General features: G+C 41.3%; 2 protein-coding genes across 3 annotated transcripts in view; one reads left to right on the top strand and one right to left on the bottom strand.

Annotated features, from left to right (window-relative positions):
- Window positions 1–5476, bottom strand: part of CENPP (centromere protein P) — a 299356-nt gene extending 293880 nt beyond the window's left edge. For both annotated transcript variants that reach the window (XM_011996848.1, XM_011996849.1), the window contains exon 1: window positions 4834–5476. In XM_011996848.1, the coding sequence (XP_011852238.1) occupies window positions 4834–4940 (107 nt within the window). In that variant the 5' untranslated portion in view covers window positions 4941–5476. The remainder of the gene's footprint in view (window positions 1–4833) is intronic.
- The window catches only part of NOL8 (nucleolar protein 8), a 28141-nt gene continuing 15425 nt past the window's right edge, over window positions 5348–18063 (top strand). Inside the window, exons 1-7 of the mRNA XM_011996860.1 lie at window positions 5348–5622; window positions 6742–6927; window positions 7452–7514; window positions 9184–9262; window positions 11521–11656; window positions 12188–12256; window positions 14714–16591. Of these exons, the coding sequence (XP_011852250.1) occupies window positions 6789–6927; window positions 7452–7514; window positions 9184–9262; window positions 11521–11656; window positions 12188–12256; window positions 14714–16591 (2364 nt within the window). The 5' untranslated portion in view covers window positions 5348–5622; window positions 6742–6788. The remainder of the gene's footprint in view (window positions 5623–6741; window positions 6928–7451; window positions 7515–9183; window positions 9263–11520; window positions 11657–12187; window positions 12257–14713; window positions 16592–18063) is intronic.

The following is an 18063-nucleotide window of genomic DNA, read 5'->3' as shown; positions in this document are numbered from 1 at the left end:
AAAATTTAAAAACTTTTTAAAAAGAAGAAATTTTAGCTAATAATTGTGTTAGATGGTATTTTATTTTTTGTCATCCATTATTTCCTTTAAACACTCTGCTACATTCTACACTATTGACTTTTCCTGCCAGCTTAAAACATCCCTTCCTTAGATTCTTGGGCATAATTACCCCAATTCTCATTAGATCTTGGGTCGGCTTCTTGTCTCCAACATTAGAGGAAAACCCAAACACTGTTTCTTCTGCTGTCCTAAATATGTATTCTTCCATTCTGCAGGAACACTAACTGATTAGCCTTAGCTCCTCTATGCCAGTAAGTCTTAAAATATACCTCTAACCATATATCTCTTCTTCCTGCAAGGTAGATCTAGCTTGATATCTCACCAAATGGTTTCTCTTGGAATCTGCTTTTCCTCTAAATTACCCTACATTTGTTAATAATAAAATCTTTCTCTTGGTATGTCAGGCTCCAGACCTTGGAAGTTATCCTTGGCTCCTTCACTTGCCTGACATCTGGACTTACTGCCATCCTTTCTGCTCCTCACACAACTATTCTTCCTTTTGTATTTCTAATTCTACTACATTAGCCAGTGCTCTTATGACCTTATACCATCTCCACACAGAATAATCTAACGCTATAGTCTTCACACTGAGAGCTCAATCTGTAAAAATTGTTTCAAATTTTGTTTTAATGCTAATTTAAAATGTTAATGTAAGTATATTCTTTATCATGAAACTACCACAGCCTCTTTTGCATTTGCCAACGTAGACTGATGCCCCCACAAATTACATTAAATATAAAAGTCAAGGAAAAAAGAACAGAGTGGGTGCAGCGACTCACTCCTGTAATCCCAGCACTTTGGGAGGCTGAGGCAGCCCAGGAGTTCGAGACCAGTCTGGAAAACATGGTAAAATCCCATGTCTACCAAAAAATACACAAAACAAAACAAAACAAAACAAAAAACAAATTATCTGGGCATAGTGGCAGGTGCCATGCCTTCAGTTCCAACTACTTGGCTGGCAGAGAGTCACTGAGGCAGGACGGTTGCTTGAGCATGGGAGGTGGAGGTTGCAGTGAGTCATAATCATGCTGCTGTACTTCAGCCTGGGCAACAGAGTGAGACCCTGTCTCAAAAAACAAAACAAAAAAGAAGAAAAAAGAACAGAGATAATCTTCCTATATAAATGATGAACGGCTGGGCATGGTGGCTCATGCCTGTAATCCCAGAACTTTGGGATGCTGAAGTGGGCAGATCACCTGAGGTCAGGAGTTCGAGACCAGCCTGCCCAACATGGCGAAACCCTGACTCTACTAAAAATACAAAAAATTAGCTGGGCGTGGTGGCGGGTGCCTGTAATCCCAGCTACTCGGGAGGCTGAGGCAGGAGACTCGCTTGAACTTGGGAGGCGGAGGTTGCAGTGAGCTGAGATCGCACCACCACACTCCGAAACTCCATCTCAAAAAAAAAAAAAAAGCCATAAATATAAATGAGCTTCTGACAAGTGAACACCAAATGTCACAGCAAGCTATGAATGAAAATTTCAAGGTATTTCCAATAGAGCAAAGTGGTAAGAAAACCAAGTCATCATTAAAGGCTGGATATGCAGAACTCAAAAAAGAACCTGCAGTTGTCAGAGTGGCCAGTAGGGAGTTCGTGTTTCATAGGTATGGTGTTTCAGTTTGGGGAGATGAAAAAGTTCTGAAGATGAACAGTGGTGATGGCAGTACAACAATGTGCAAGTGTTTAATGCCATTGAGCTGAACACTTAACAATGGTTAAAATAGTAAATCTTACGTATATTTTGCCACAAAAAGAAAATCTGCATATTCTTATTCATAGCAGCTATTTAGTTTGAGCAAAATATTTGTGTATTTCAACTAATGATGTTAGTTTGAGCTATTTTGGATTTGTCTGAATTTTATTCACTTTCTGGTTTTATTATTGGTACGTCTGTCTTCATAGCATAAAAATTTGTCAGAATTAGGAGCTTGCAAGAATTTTTTTTCCTTTAAAATGAATCTATACACAAGTTTAAAGGTCAATGGTCTACTAAGTGTTAGTTACTATTATGAGGCAAGTACTTTTCTAAATGAACTACATATATTAACTCAATTAGTCCTCACAGCAACCCAAAAACTTGGGTATAATTTTACCACGGAGGAAACTGAAGCACAGAAAGTGGGAGCTCACTTAACCAAGATCACACAGCCAATAGCAGACAGGATTTGAAAGCAGGCAATTTGGCGCCACAGTGTGGACACATGGATATAGCTGAATAATTTAGCTCCAATTTTCCTACCTCCAATCCATCCAACCACTTAGAATCACTTAAAAAAGCAGCTTGGCACACAGGTCCCAATCCTCCTCCTCCACTATAGTGAAAAGAAACCTCATGGTTAAATCCAAACACCCTGGACTGACATTTAATGTCTCCCACAATATGGACTCGTCTGACTTTCCAATGTAACCACTGAGAAGTTCCAGATTATATAAATAATTTACTAAGAACTAAAAATAAAATCCTACCCCACCCCCACAATCACCCAAACCGACTCCCTCTTGGTCAAGGGGACCCCAAAGAAACCTTAAAAACTCAGCTCTTAACCATGACAGGACGGGAGGTCAGACACACCTCATTATAGCCCTTCCTAGTTGGGATATAGACACAACTGACCAGCATTAATGTTAAAACAGAGATCGTAAGAGTTGCAGAACAGACTCTGTGGCAATAAGATACCAAATTATAAACAAGACCTAAGGCCATGCCAGGCAAGGATTAAGTCATATACCCCCTACACTTAAAAGAATGAACTATCACTTTGGGAGGCCGAGGCAGGTAGATCACCTGAGGTTGGGAGTTCAAGACCAGCCTGACCAACATGGAGAAACCCTGTGTCTACTAAAAATACAAAATTAGCCGGGGTGGTGGCACATGCCTGTAATCCCAGCTACTTGGGACGCTGAGGCAGGAGAATCGCTTGAAACCGGGAGGCGGAGGTTGCGGTGAGCCAAGATCGCACCATTGCACTCCAGCCTGGGCAAAAAGAGCAAAACTCTGTCTCCAAAAAAAATGAACTATGTTCTAACTGCCACAATTTTTTTTTTCTCTAGTGGCTAAACAAGCACTGGCCTCCAGATAAGCAATACTGAAATAATTGCAGTTCATCCACCAACACATGCTAACTGATTCCCCTGTTCCACAGGCTTTGATAGGACAAGAGAATGATTTCAAAAATTTTTCTTTTGATAAGATCACCAACCATGGACTTGTTCTAACAGGTTTACAAAGCCTGTGTACTTAAGTACCTTTGCTTCCCTCCTTCAACTTTTGACATACAGGGCCTAATTGTAATGCATTTAAATGTTAAGTCAGTTCCCCAAAATGAACATGGAATGTATGTAATATGCATGTTTATTCAGTACATGTGAGCACATCTCCCTTCGTGAATATTCATAGCCCCTCCTATAACCTGTTGTAATGTGTACACATAGCCCACTCATCCATCATAAATCCCTGCCCCAACCCCTCCTCTTCCAAAGTGCGGGCCTTTCTGCTTCGCCTGAGACTATGCTTCCCAGCCTGTCAGGATGGCCACTTTGCAGGCTGCAACCCTTTTTAAGAAACAGTCTCTCAAAATTTGCAGATCTCATGATTTTTCAGTTGACACTACTTTACCATGTGGACTAATGAAATCTTGTGGCTAGTAAAGAAAACACTTTTCCCCAGTTTTTAAACTTCAAAGTGTGCACACAAATCATCTGTTAGGGCAGGGTATCTTTTTTTTAAATGCAGATTCTGATTCAGTTGGTCAGGACGTCGCTCTAACAAACCGCCAGGTGATGCTAAAGCATCCCATCTGCGGAGCACAACTCAAGTAGCAACGGTCTTTAATACATTGACTCTCACTCGAGGAGGGGCACACCTGTTTTCTCTCCCTTTTACCAGTCACAGCTTCCTCTACTTTCACGACCGCACGCAGACATTTTCTGTAGATCTCCTCCTTCCCATTTTCTACCAATTCTTCTCCAGTTAGCTCAGGAAAAAAAAAAAAAAAAAAAAAAAAGAAACTCATTCTCTCTGCACCTGTGTCAAATTAGTCTTGACTCAAAAATTGAAGATAGTTTGTTTTCCAGAGGCTTCCATGTTTGAGATGATGATACATAATTACGGCTGCAGAGCTTTTCTCTCCCTCTCCTTCAACAAAGCAGAAGTGCCCAGACTTTGGGGTTAAATTTTTGGGTTCCTAATCCATCTCTGACAATTCCTTTCTCTGGAACCTTGGACGAGCTACCTAACTCCTCTGAGCCTCAGTATCTTCAACTATGAAACAGGGCCAACAGTAGCACCTACCTTAGAGGAATGTCAAATTCTCCTACAGGCTATATTAACCACTCTTCTTGATATCAACTTACTTTTTTACCGAAGTTATTTTTCAAAGGAATTTTTATGTCATCGTAAACAAAAAGTCAGTATCACTTGCCATGGTTAGCTGACCCATTAAAAACAAATGCCATGAAATCAAATGGAGTTACTAAATCCCCACTAGAGATACCTCTGCTTACTGGAGGCGGAACTATCTAGCTAGGGACATAGTCAAGACTTTCTCCTTGTCAGTCATCCACACAGACGACTGCGATTCAACGAGCTAATAATCTGCAAGGCGTTTACAGCAGGGCGCCGTACGCGCTGCTCTCAACTCTAGGCCATTGTCATGAAAGGATCAACACCGGTTCATGCCCACATTTTGGGGCTGGGAGTAGGAGACCGAGATTCACCCGCCTGGCCCGGGAACCCCGGTCAGCGGAGCCTGGGGAACTTGGGGGGTCACGTACTGGACTCTGGACTTCTCTTCCCAGGGCGCCGGTGGGTTCTCACACGCTCGCCGCACCGCCGCGATCTCAGCTTGCAAGACGCGCTCCTCTGCCAGCTCTGCGTCCATGGCGCGTTGCTGACCTGAGCCTCGCAGGCAGCGCCGCTGTCACTCCGACCTGAGCGCTTCACCGGCGCTTCAAGCCTCGCGCGCGCTCCCGGCGCGGACCATCCCGGAGATCACGCGGAGGGGAGGCGGGAGAGCCCCGCGTGACCCCCGCGGCCCTGTCCGTCCAACTACACGCTCGCCCGAGAGCCTGGGTCCTCGACGTCCCTACACACGTTTCCCTGGCTGTCTAATCACTGCCTATACTTTCTCGGGAGAGCGTGTTCTTTGCTACTCCAAGCCCAAGCGCTCCGCTGCTCACCCCAGCCGGCGGCCTTGGAGCCGCCCGGCCGCGTGCGTCACTGAAGAGGCAGGGCTGGGATCACGTGGAGGGGAGTGCCTCTTTATTATTTTTCCCCCCTACTTCCTCACTTAGGCCGACCTAGTCCAGGAATTGGTACACACAGCGATAGTGTTCAATAGAAACTAGGGGATTTTGGTTTGGGCTTTTTTGCGGTCGTTGAGGGGGAGGTGACGGAGGCGTCAGGGAAGGTGGGAGGAGGAAAGGAAATTAAAAGCTCTTGGGAACTGAATTGTGGTAACGGAACCTTAGGAGGCTGGGTTGGAAATCGAGTAGGAAGGAAGAGAGGATGGTCCGTTGGGACATGTGACCAGAAGTTAGTGGCTGCAGCGGCGCTGGCGTTAGGTGAACGACGTGGTGAGGAGTGGGTTTCAGGCATGAGAAGTCACAGGGCCGTTTCCTAGCCTCTCTTCACTTCTCTGGGAATTCTCGGAGAAAGAAGGCTGCGGTGGGTAGGCTGGGGGCGGAGACTGTCAGGAAGAGGTAGGCCGGAGCTCTGCCCAGAATACATGCCATGTGGGGACGCTGGTTGGGAGTCTCGTTTGGAAAGAGTCTCAGCTGTTGGGGAAGGGCAGGGCGAGAGCTGAGCGCCTGCCGGGTGCTAAACGAAATGAGAGATAATTATGATGGGCCCTAGTACCTCTGGAAAAGTTTTCCTGAGTCTCCTGTGATCCAGCAACCTTCATAGTATAGTGTTAAGAATTCCAAGTTCTGAAGTTAGACCTGCATTATAATCCTGGATTCACTAATTTCGGTATGGCATTGGGAAAGTGACTTAACCTCTTCTGCTCTTCTGAAAAGTGGGAAACGTGCAAACTACTTTGTACAATGCAGGCACGTAGCAAAAACACAAGTCTGTATTCGCTATATCACTTGATCTTTGTGACTGAACCCCGCTTTGCAGCACTTTTATTGTGACATAAAATTGTGCCATTTGTTTAATTCTTTTGTGACTATGAGGAGCTCCAGGAGCTCCTAGCCTCTGTATTCACTTCTTTGGGTCTTCCCGGAGAAAGAAGGCTGGAGTGAGTAGGTTGGGGGCGAAGATTATTAGGAAGAGATAGACTAGCTCTTTTTATCTTTTAGTGCATTACCTGCTACATCCTGTTTCTATCAGCCTTTGTTACAGACAGTAAATGAATGTATGAATGAATCAAGGAAAAATATCTAAAAACGTGAATACGTAACATTAAGAGGGATAGAGTAATATTATGGCCATTTGGAGGGAAAAAACCTCTGGACCTGTATCTATATGGGTATAGGGTTGCTGTTCCAAAGTACACTGATGAAAAATGTGGATGTAGGGCTTCGGCAAAACCTCCAAGACTAAAATTTGGAAGCAATACAATCGGAAGTGAAATACAGATCCAGGAGACGGATTTGATACAGACGGTTCAGAGGAAGTAGTTGTTTTGTTAGATTTTAGAAGAACTAAGGGAAAGAACTCTTCTTCTCTGTATACAGAAAATTACATTTCCCACTAGAACACACCAAGTATATGACCAGCCTTCATGAAAGTGAACAGAGAGACGAAGCGCCTTTATGTGGGTGGCCTTAGCCAGAACATTTCTGAGGCAGACCTACAAAATCAGTTCAGCAGATTTGGAGAAGTTTCGGATGTGGAGATCATCACACGGAAAGATGACCAAGGTAAATTTATGGTCCTTCACTGGGTAGTTATAGGCAGACATAACTCAGGTTAAGTACTAGAAAATAAAACGACCCCAAGATAAATGTTAGCTCTGAACACCGAAAGTTTTCAGTGATGTTTTGGAGATACAATGTGTGGTGTGGAACTTGACCAGAATTCATTTCTGAAATAAGAAAAAATTCTAAATTCTAAACATCTGATTTCAGAAACATATTAACTTCCAGTTTTGAGAGCTAGAATTTTCTAACATTGATTAAGTGTCTCATTAAGTAGACTATCACTAGCATACAATCAAAATGTTTCCTTAACTGACTACTGTACATTTTCTTCTTATTTTTTGGAATATTTTGATAATCATGCTTATTTTTATAGCCAATAAATAAAAAACAAGGTTTATGCTTGAAAGAATAAGTTTTCAAGAACTATTTTTTTTTTTTTTTAATTTAGAAACAACCATTTTTACATTGCTCTCTGGATAAGAATTTAAATAAATTGTGTTTTGGTTTTTGGTTTTTTTTTTTAGGAAACCCACAGAAAGTCTTTGCATATATCAACATCAGTGCAGCAGAAGCAGACCTGAAAAAATGTAAGATCATCATAAATTTTCTATACTATTGGCCAGTTTGTATCACTCTGTAACTTGGAATACCTTTGGTTCTAAGCCTAAACCTCCACAGCCGTTTTTGCGTTACCTAGAGGGACAGCAGTTGATCAAGAGAATTCCAGTATCGTTTGACTCAGCAGGTTTAGGTCCATTGCATTTGGCATCAGCGGACATGGTAGCACTTGCTGGTGGGTTTACTTAAAACTGCTATTCTCAAATATTTTGGACAAGGGACCAACCTTTCATAGAAACTGCCTGTTACATATATCCCACTGAATATCATGCCACATTCCCCCTCAGTCTGATCATTTCTTTGGGAGCTAATCCTTGTCACTAAACACTCTTAAGGAGGGAGCTTTACAATACACCCTTGTAAGACCATATCCTTGAAATTGTGAAATCTCTTGTTGATAAGTTTAGTAAAGTCAAGGGAAAACAGTGGCCTTCAATGAAGAACGGGAGATAATCCATACTGCCACTGACACAGTAGCATATTCTAGTTATTTGGAGGCCAAAAAGTGAAAAAAGACACAGAAAATAAGTAAAGGGAACATGCTAATAGAGGAAGAGGGCAATCAGTCTTTCGTAATTTCATTTGCAAAAAGATTGCTTTATTCTATTTTTCAGTGAGGAATATATGTGACAAATGTGAAGTTGTGGTTAAGAATACATAACTAGGCTTTGTGACCTGTGGCAGTTATTTAAACTTCTCAGCCCCAGTTTGCTTATGTGATGAATGACAGAAGATAGTGCTTGCCTCATAATATTTCTGTGATAATTAAATTAAATGATACATTTGCAACACTTTAGGAGGCTAAGGCAGGTGGATCACTTGAGGTCAGGAGTTTGAGACCAGCCTGGCCAACATGGTGAAACCCCATCTTTACTAAAAATACAAAAATTAGCTGAGTTTGGTGGCAGGCACCTGTAATCCCAGCTACTTGGGAGGCTGAGGCAGGACAATCACTGGGGAGGCAGAGGTTGCAGTGAGCCAAGATTGTGCCACTGCACTCCAGCCTGGGCGACAGAGGGACACTCGGTCTGAAAAATAAACGATACATTTGTATTTAGTATAGTATCTACCACCTACAAAATTCTGTTAATGGTATTATTAAGGAAGCTGATAGCAGATACTCAGAGAAATCAATTACTAGGGCATAGTAATTCAAACAGTTCAGTTACTCACAGTTAATTCATCTACAAGTTCTACAGTGATAATTAGTATGAGGTGGTAAATAAAATTAAGGTGCTGTAGGATTCCAGAGTGTCCTCTGATTCACCTGAAAAGATGATTGTTTTATAGTTATAGGAAATAACAATAAAATATACATTAAATGTCAGTTATTCAGAGGTTCCTGACATTTGTTTATAAACAAATTGCAAATAAATTTTGCTTTACTTTTTACACGTTTTGCCTCATTCCAATCTAGTAACACTGTGAGATAGGGAGTGTAAAGACTCTTTTGGTAAGTTGTCAACATGAGACAAGAGCCTAGGCTCCCTCTCTCCAGGTCTCATTTCTTTTCTTCCACTTCCCGTGGATCTCTGTGATAAACAAGCCTACTTTTCTTGATACTAAATAATTAGAAAAAGCACAAGCTGAAATATTTTTCATTGCCATGTACTTGAGTAATAATTCTTTACTTTATAGGTATGTCTGTTTTAAATAAAACAAAATGGAAAGGTGGAACATTACAAATTCAACTAGCAAAAGCAAGCTTTTTGCACAGGTAAGTTTTGCTTCACATGGATTTAAACCCTATTTTTTTTAATATTGTAAGTGGTTTTATATATTATTTCAAATTATCAAGTAATATGGTATTATATTCTTAACAAATTCAAACATTAGTGGAGCTGAAATCCCTTTCAACTCTGAATCCCTTCACGCCAGACGCCAACAAAAAGGATAATTTCGTGCATTTACGTATGTATATAATCTATAAAAGTATATATGTACTTATTTGCTCTTTGTTAACACACCCTTTTGTAGCAATGTGGATCTTCTCCCTTTATAACAATTGTTAGTACTATTTCAGAAAATGGTTATACCACAGTGTAGTGGTCCCTTCCCACTGATGACTGTTTCTACTTTTTCATGGTTGTAGATGATCCTGGAGCACGTATCCTATGTATATGCAGGCGTTTCGCTAGGTTTATATCAGAAAATGGAGTTGCTGAATCTTAGCATTGTCTGCATTTAAATTTTAGTAGACTTCTGAATTGCTTATGTTGATTTTGACTATTAATGCTGGTGTCATACAAAAATATAAAGAAAATAGGAGATCACTGTATGACAGGCATAAGAGTGATTATGCAAGTGATTTAAGAACAAGACAATGTATTATAAAAGCCGTTAGAGCTTTTAAAATCCTAAAGGTATTTTCAGGAAGAAAAGGTATTGTTAGTTGGGGAGTTTTCAAAATAGGAAACAATTTAAGAATATGCAGATAGAGGCCGGGCACAGTGGCTCACGCCTGTAATCCCAGCACTTTGGGAGGCCAAGGCGGGTGGATCACCTGAGGTCAGGAGTTCAAGACCAGCCTGGGTAATGTGGTGAAACCCCGTCTCTACTAAAAATACAAAAATTAGCCAGGTGTGGTCATGGGCACCTGTAATCCCAGCTACTTGGGAGGCTGAGGCAGGAGAATCACTTGAACCTGGGAGGCAGAGGTTGCATTGAGCCTACATTGTGCCATTGCACTCCAGCCTGGGCAACAGGAGTGAAACTCTTGTCTCCAAAAAAAAAAAAAAAAAGAAAAAGATAGAAGTGACCGGGAGAGTTGATAAGATTGTTTCAGACCAATGAAATGTAACAAGAACAGATATATTCTAAAACAAGTGGCAAGCAGCTACTTTGAGGCATGTTTTGGGGACTGGTCTTATGGAAAAGGTGAAAATTTGATTTTGTTCTTCAGCTGAAGCCTCAGACTGTGAACAGCGTGGTTATATACCTTTCATTCCAGCAGCAGTTGCCAGCCTACTGTGTGCAGGCACTGGGGCCCCATGCTGAGCAGGTTGAACACACAGTGCTGCTGCTTGGAGTATCTGCATGAATATGCCTGAGAAGCATGGGTCTGATGGTTTTTCTGGGACATAAAGGAGACAGAAGCAAAGAGGCCAGTGAGGACTGTTCTGTGCAGTTGTCCAGGCTTGAAGACGGCGGCGGTGATTTGAATCGGAAGAGGTGGCATTCTCTTCATTAGGAGGATACAGATAATCAAGACCTAACAAACTGGGCTCCGAAAGATACCTTTGTCATGGGGAAGAGTGAATGGAGAGAAATAATATAAAGTGTCAAACGTATATAAATTGAAAGGGGGAAATTGAGAGAACTTGCGATCCATGGTCTTGGTCTTCCATAAAGGAGAACTGGGACATCCACTGGAGCAGGGCACAGGTGTGAGCATGCATGTCAGGGATTCAGGAGACTGACTGTAGAGGGTGGGCTAGGAAAAGAACTCTCGTGCTGTGGTGGGACAGCCCTGACAGCACAGCTTCTCACTGCTGTCCAACCCTGTATTGCTCAGTTGCTGGTGGTAAGGGACTGGTCAATAAACTACAGTAGATCGGTGGAAAGGCATGTTGTGCAGCAATCATAGTGATGTTTTCAAAGAATGTATAAGTTGGTAAATGAAGTGTACCCAACTGTGCTTATGATATTTGGATTACATTATAAAATGTGTATATTTACATATAGAACAAAGATGAAGTTAAGCAGACAAAATATTAACAATAGGATGAGGGATACAGAATATGTTTTGTGTTCTTCACGATTCTGTCTTCCAGTATTCTACAATAAAAACATTGTATGTTCAGATAAGTAGGTAAACTATTATGCTACTAACAAAGCATTTTTGTTTTATTTTGGTTTTTAATACTACAAAGCTGTTTACTTTATAGTGCTCATTTAGGCTCACCTAAAGTGAAATAGCCATTTTACGTGGCTGATTGTTTTGACTCTTTTATTTGTATTTTCTTTTTGATTCAGATTGGCCCAAGAGAGAGAGGAAGCAAAAGCTAAGAAAGAAAAATCAACAACAGATAACACCAACTTGTTAGAAAAGATAGGAGGAGTGGATTTCCATATGAAAGCTGTGCCAGGGACAGAAGTGCCAGGGCATAAGGTGAGTCTCCTCTGTAGCCTGAGCCAATCACGTGGTCTTGGGAACCGATGCCTGAGATCATGTGATCGTGGGTGTCATGTCTGAAACCAGTTCCTCTTTTCCCCTTTCTTGAGGCAATTAACATAGATAGGACTTTGTGATTTTTCAAGGTGCATTTACAACTCTTAGTTAAGCATAGTTCTCTGTCATTTTACAGAGAAAAATCAAAACTCAAGCAGAGGTGGACTTTCAAGGGACATAGGTAGCCAAGAATACAGGCAGGTCCCAAGTTTGCCTGTTTAAATTAGCAGCCTGTGTTTTTTGTAAACCATCCTACATGGTTTACTTTGGGACTGATAGCTGCTCCAAATCTCCCTTTTTTTTTCCTTTCCTCTCACAATTTTTCTCTTTGGTAACTCATTGTCAGAAAAGTAAACCCAACAGTAATCATAGCCCACTGATTTTTTTGTTGTATTTACCTAATATTGTTATTAAATCTTTTCCATTTGTGTTACATATAGTAAATAAATTCTTTTTTTTTTTTTCTTTTAGAATTGGGTTGTGAGCAAATTTGGAAGAGTCTTACCTGTTCTTCACCTTAAAAATCAACATAAACGTAAAATATCCTTTGACCTGTCAAAGTAATTATTTACCACAGTGATGGGTACTTGTAAAATACCTTTAGCATTTCACTGTCTCTATCAGTAAATCTTTAGGTGTTTGTTTGCATGTTCCCAGTTTCTTGGTACTCACCTACATGTATGAAACAATTAGAGCATGAGAAAATGGATTGAGGTTTTATACAATTAAGTAATTCAAATGATGAGTGCCAAAGAGGCAGGTTGGTTTATTAATGTATTCATATTATCATACATGGATTCAAAGCCATTGCTGAAGGAGCTAAAGAGGTGTGAGAGACCCAGAGACCATCATTAAAGAAGGCTTTAGAATTCAGGTAGGTTGTGAATTAACAGAAGTGATGGGAAGTAGTCCTGGGAGTAGGAATAGTAGATAAAAATACGTGGACAAGCAGGAGGATGGTGGGTTGAGAAATAGTTTGGAGCAGAGTGTGAGCAAATTCTAATACCTATTCAATGAGGTCACATTGTCTAAGACCTTGAAGACCAGTATCATGGAATTCTGAGCAGTGTGTCTTGATATATTCTTTTTTTCTTTTTTTCTTTTTTTTTGAGACAGAGTCTTGCTCTGTCCCCCAGACTGGAGTGCAGTGGCACGATCTTGGCTCACTGCATCCTCTGCCTCCCAGGTTCAAGTAATTCCCCTGCCTCAGCCTCCCAAGTAGCTGGGACTACAGGTGTGTGCCACCATGCCTGGCTAATTTTTTGTATTTTTAGTAGAGATGGGGTTTCACCATGTTGGCCAGGATGGTCTTGATCTCCTGACCTCGTGATCTGCCCACCTTGGCCTCCCAAAATGCTGGGATTACAGGCGTGAGCCACTGCACCCAGCCGTCTTGATGTATTCTTTGGCTTTTAACCTTGGTGTCAGTCAGTAAGGGAAACAGTAGCAGGTGTTTCAAACAGGGAATATAGTATATGCAGTTAGTTAAACAAGTGCTGGAGGAGCAAAAGCCAAAGGTCAGATTGCCCACTGATTGACAACTGCAGTAAACCACTACCCCCTTGGGACTAGAGAAGCAAAAACGTGTGTCCTCAGAGCTCTCAGCTACTGTGCCACTGAAGCCACTACCTGAATCCAGGCCCTAGTTGCACTGGACATAGCTGTGACTTCTGCCCTCCCTACAGGTGGCTCAAAGTCAAGAAAGTACTGATTTCTTCTTTTCCACTTTCCAGCTTTCCACCAATGGCAGCTGCTGATGGCAAAGAGGAAAATATTGAAGGACAGTAGAGACAATAGACACTTTTTGCCACACCTCACATATAACTGACACGTATAAGTAGTTACTGAACAAAGGGACTTTCAAGAGTAATCGCTTAAGGTGGGGTGCAGTGGCTCCCACCTGTAATCCGGCACTTTGGGAGGCCACTGGAGGATCACTTGAGCCCAGGTGTTTGAGACCAGTATAGGCAACATAGTGAGACTCTAACTCTACAAAAAATATTAATAAAAGAAAATTCAGGCTGGGCCCAGTGGCACATGCCTGTGGTCCCTGCTACTGGGGAGGCTGAGTTGGGAGGATCACTTGAGCCTGGAAGGTTGAAGCTGTATTGAGCCACGATCATGCCATGGCACTCCAGCGTGGGCAGCAGTGAGACCCTGTCTCAAAACAAAAAAGAGTGATAGCTTAAAGCACCTTAATACTTATCTGTTCACATGCTTTAGGGAATCTGCAAATGACAGCCATCATTACAACACATCGATGTTAACTAGAATCTTTCCTGGATAATGTCAACATAGTCCTGGTAAAGATTTATTAGATTTTTTTTTTAATTTTTAATTTTTATTTTTAAGACGGGGTCTCACCATGTTGCCCAGGCTGGTGTCGAACTCCTGGGCTTATGTAATCTGCCCACCGCCCCCTCCCAAAGTGCTGGTATTATAGGCATGAGCCACCGTGCCCAGCCCAGCTTTCTAATAAAGACCTAAAAATGATTGCAGAGAGTGAGTTCATGTGAAGTGGATGTTATTGTGCTAGGAGAATCAGTTAGGATGAGTAAGAACTGAGAAGACAGAAATACCCAAAAGAGTTTGAGAGTAAAGGACACACACGTGGCCATGTCCTCCGGGTTCTCCTGAACCCAGAACTTTGCTTTACTCTATCAGCTCGATGGATGGATTTCTGTGATTTACAGAAAATAGCCTTGAGACCTGTGTACCTATAATATCTGAATAGGTTTGCTATAATATCTATTTACAGTCTGAGTAATTTCTGCCAACTAATAGTGGTGATACTAGACTTTAACTCAGAAAATGTCATAGAAAGCTCAATTTCTTAGACCCTGAAAGGTTAACCTAATTAAGCCCTCATTTTCTTTTACAGGAAACTGAAAGGGGGGGTAAATGACTTATTTGAGATTAAGCAGTAATTTTTGTGTCAAAGATTGGTAAGTTTTCCTAAAACCAAGTGCTTTAGTTTTGTTTCTTCACTTGCGTAACGTCATAAAATATGATCCCTCAAAATACTGCCACAACCTAAAGAAGATAGGGGAGGATTTCACAAACACCATTCCTATATCCAGCCTGACTTGGGAATTAGAAGGAGGGAATGACCCTATGAGTAAGAAACGGCGAGGAGAGTTCTCTGACTTTCATGGCCCTCCCAAGAAGATGATAAAAGTGCAGAAGGATAAGAGTTCCATTGGGTCTCTGGCCATGAGTACAAGGCCCAGGAGGGTAATAGAGAGACCACCCTTAACACAGCAACAGGCTGCAGAAAAAAGAACTTATGATTCCATTACTCCTTCTAAATCATCTCCTGTACCTGTTTCTGATACTCAAAAACTTAAAAATCTACCTTTTAAGACTTCTGGCTTGAAAACTGCCAAGAAGAGAAACAGCATTTCTGATGATGATATTGATTCTGAAGATGAATTGAGAATGATGATTACAAAAGAGGAAAACCTACAGAGAACTACACAACCCTCAATAAATGAATCTGAAAATGAACCTTTTGAAGTTGTAAGGGATGATTTCAAATCAGGCATTCACAAACTGCATTCTTTAATAGGTTTAGGTATCAAAAATAATGTCTCTTGCCATGATAGTGATGATGATATTATGAGAAATGATACTGAGTATGACTCAGGAGATACAGATGAAATCATTGCAATGAAAAAAAATGTTGCTAAGGTCAAAAACATAACAGAATTTTCACAAATGGAAAAATCTACAAAGAAAATTTCTTTGAAAAATAGAGAAAACTGTGAGCTTTCTGATCACTGTATTAAACTACAAAAAAGAAAAAGCAATGTAGAGTCAGCCCTTGGTCGTGGATTAAAGTCTCTTAATCGTAAATCTCCCTCTAACTCCAGTAGCAGTGAAGATGCTGATTCTGCATCAGAATTAGCTGACTCTGAAGGAGATGAGGAGTATAATGCCATGATGAAAAACTGCCTTCGTGTGAATCTCACTTTAGCTGATTTGGAACAATTGGCTGGCAGTGATCTGAAGGTTCCAAATGGAGATACGGAGAGTAATGGACCAGAAACCACCACCCGATGCAAGTTTGACAGAGGCTCCAAAAGCCCCAAGGCTCCCACTTGCCTCCGCAGAGGCCAACAGTGTATTCATCCCGAGGAGATTGTGGCTTCCCTGTTAGAAGGAGAGGAGAACACCTGTGGCAAACAGAAACCAAAGGAAAACAATTTAAAGCCAAAATTCCAGGCTTTCAAGGGAGTAGGCTATCTATATGAAAAGGAGTCAATGAAAAAATCCTTGAAAGACAATGTTGCCTCTAACAATATTAATAAAGATCAGAATTCCATGAAACATGAGGATCCCAGTATCATATCCATGGAAGATGGGTCCCCATATGTTAATGGCTCATCAGGTGAACTGACTGCATGCCAACATGCAAAGGCGGCGAATGGCCCAAACTATATTCAGCCTCAAAAAAGACAGACCACTTTTGAGAGCCAGGATCGCAAGGCAGTATCCCCTAGAAGTTCTGAAAACAGAAGTACGAATCCTATTTCTGGGCCATTAGAAGGTAACAAGTCCTTAAGTCTTAGTGCAAAGACTCACAACATAGGCTTTGACAAAGACAGCTGCCATAGTACCACAAGGACAGAAGCTTCAGAGCAAGAGAGGTCTGATTCAAGCAGCCTCACATCTCTCAAGAAATCACCAAAGGTCTCTTCCAAGGACACTTGGGAAATCAAAACTGATTTCTCACTTTCTATTAGTAATTCGTCAGATCTGAGTGCTAAAGGTAAGCATGCTGAAGACAATGAGAAGCGTTTGGCAGCCTTGGAAGCGAGGCAAAAAGCAAAAGAAATGCAGAAGAAGCTGGTGCATAATGCTCTGGCAAAGTTGGTGAGTATATTTTCAATGTATGGATTTAACAAGAGCTCACAAAGGCCAGCTTTTCCTTCCCATGAAGTGAGGTGTGCCCCCATAGAGCTGATTGTCCTGGTGTTCACCAGTTTCATGTTTTGGTTCTTGAGTTAACTTGTTCATCTGGTTTATCTGAAATTTTCTTTATAATTTTCCTTCATTTAGAAGCTATACCTGGTATAGTTAAGTAATGTATTCAAATGTGTCTGAATTTACATATAAGTCACTTGTCAAGTGATTTATACCTTGCCAAGTCTTCAAGATTTACTGTAACGGGCTTTTGTTCATTCTTCTAACAATTGTTAAGTACACCTTGATAGTAAGTGCCAGATTTATAGTATGAAGATGATGATCTTGCCTTTCATACAGTTTTTGGCTCATGGCGTGGCATGCTGACAGTCACAGTTCAGTTACACAGGGCCAGGAGGAGATTGTGCCCATGTGCCCTGGCAGCACACAGGAGACGCACCAAGTCAGTTGGGAGCTTCTATAGTCTGAGCTGAGTAGTAGGAAACGATCTGTGGGAATTGGTCAGGCCCAGGTGAAAGGGTGGGAAGGGAGCAGAAAGGCATTCATTCTAGGAAAAAGGAACATTTATACAAGAGTGAATGTTTTCAGTCAGTGTAACTAAAACTTATGCAGCATGAGGTGGCAAGAAATGAGGCTAGTGGTTTGATTTTGTTCATAAAATGAAAAGAGAGTTAAGAATTTTAAGCAAAGGAGAGAAGATTAAGCAAAGGAGAGAAGAATTTTAATTGTGTCTATTTTGGAACAGTAGTTGACAGACTACACCTCAAAGGCCGTGCAGCCCATGACCTATTTATGTACAGCCTTCAAGCTAAAAATAGTTTTTAAATACAGAACAAAGACTATATGTGGCCTGCAAAGCCTAAAATATTTAGTCTGGCCTTTTACAGAAAAAGTTTGTTAACCTCTGTTTGGGAGAGATCCTTCAGACTACGATGAAAACAAATTGAATGGGTCCATCTGGAACCAAGGAGAGCCTTTGGGGAGGTGGAAAGTCAAAACCATGAGAACAGCAATGGGAATAGATTGATTGAATTGATACCAAAAAGTTTAATTGATAGGACTTGGTGATAACTGGATAGGGATCGAAAGAGGAATTGTAAGTTTCAGTCTTGGGCATATAAACAGGTGGTGATGGCATTCACTAGATAAGGAAAAAGGGCAGGAAGTAGACTTGGCAGGGGAAGGGAGTGATAGGTTTAGACTTATTCAGTTTGAGACTGGGTTGTTTTAAGCCGCAATGCTTTTTTTTTTCTTCCAGTATTTAGGTTCTGGGGGTATAGATGCAGGTTTGTTACGTGGTAAGCTGCGTGTCTTGGAAGTTTGGTGTACAGATTATTTTGTTACCCAGATAATCAGCATAGTACCCAATAGGTGGTTTTTCTTTTCTTTTTTTTTTTTTTTTTTGAGATGGAGTTTCGCTC

Source organism: Mandrillus leucophaeus, unplaced genomic scaffold, assembly GCF_000951045.1.
Source record: "Mandrillus leucophaeus isolate KB7577 unplaced genomic scaffold, Mleu.le_1.0 Scaffold527, whole genome shotgun sequence".
NCBI lineage: Eukaryota > Metazoa > Chordata > Mammalia > Primates > Cercopithecidae > Mandrillus > Mandrillus leucophaeus.
The sequence above is the reverse complement of the archived record's forward strand: the minus strand, read 5'-3'. Positions and strand labels throughout refer to the sequence as shown.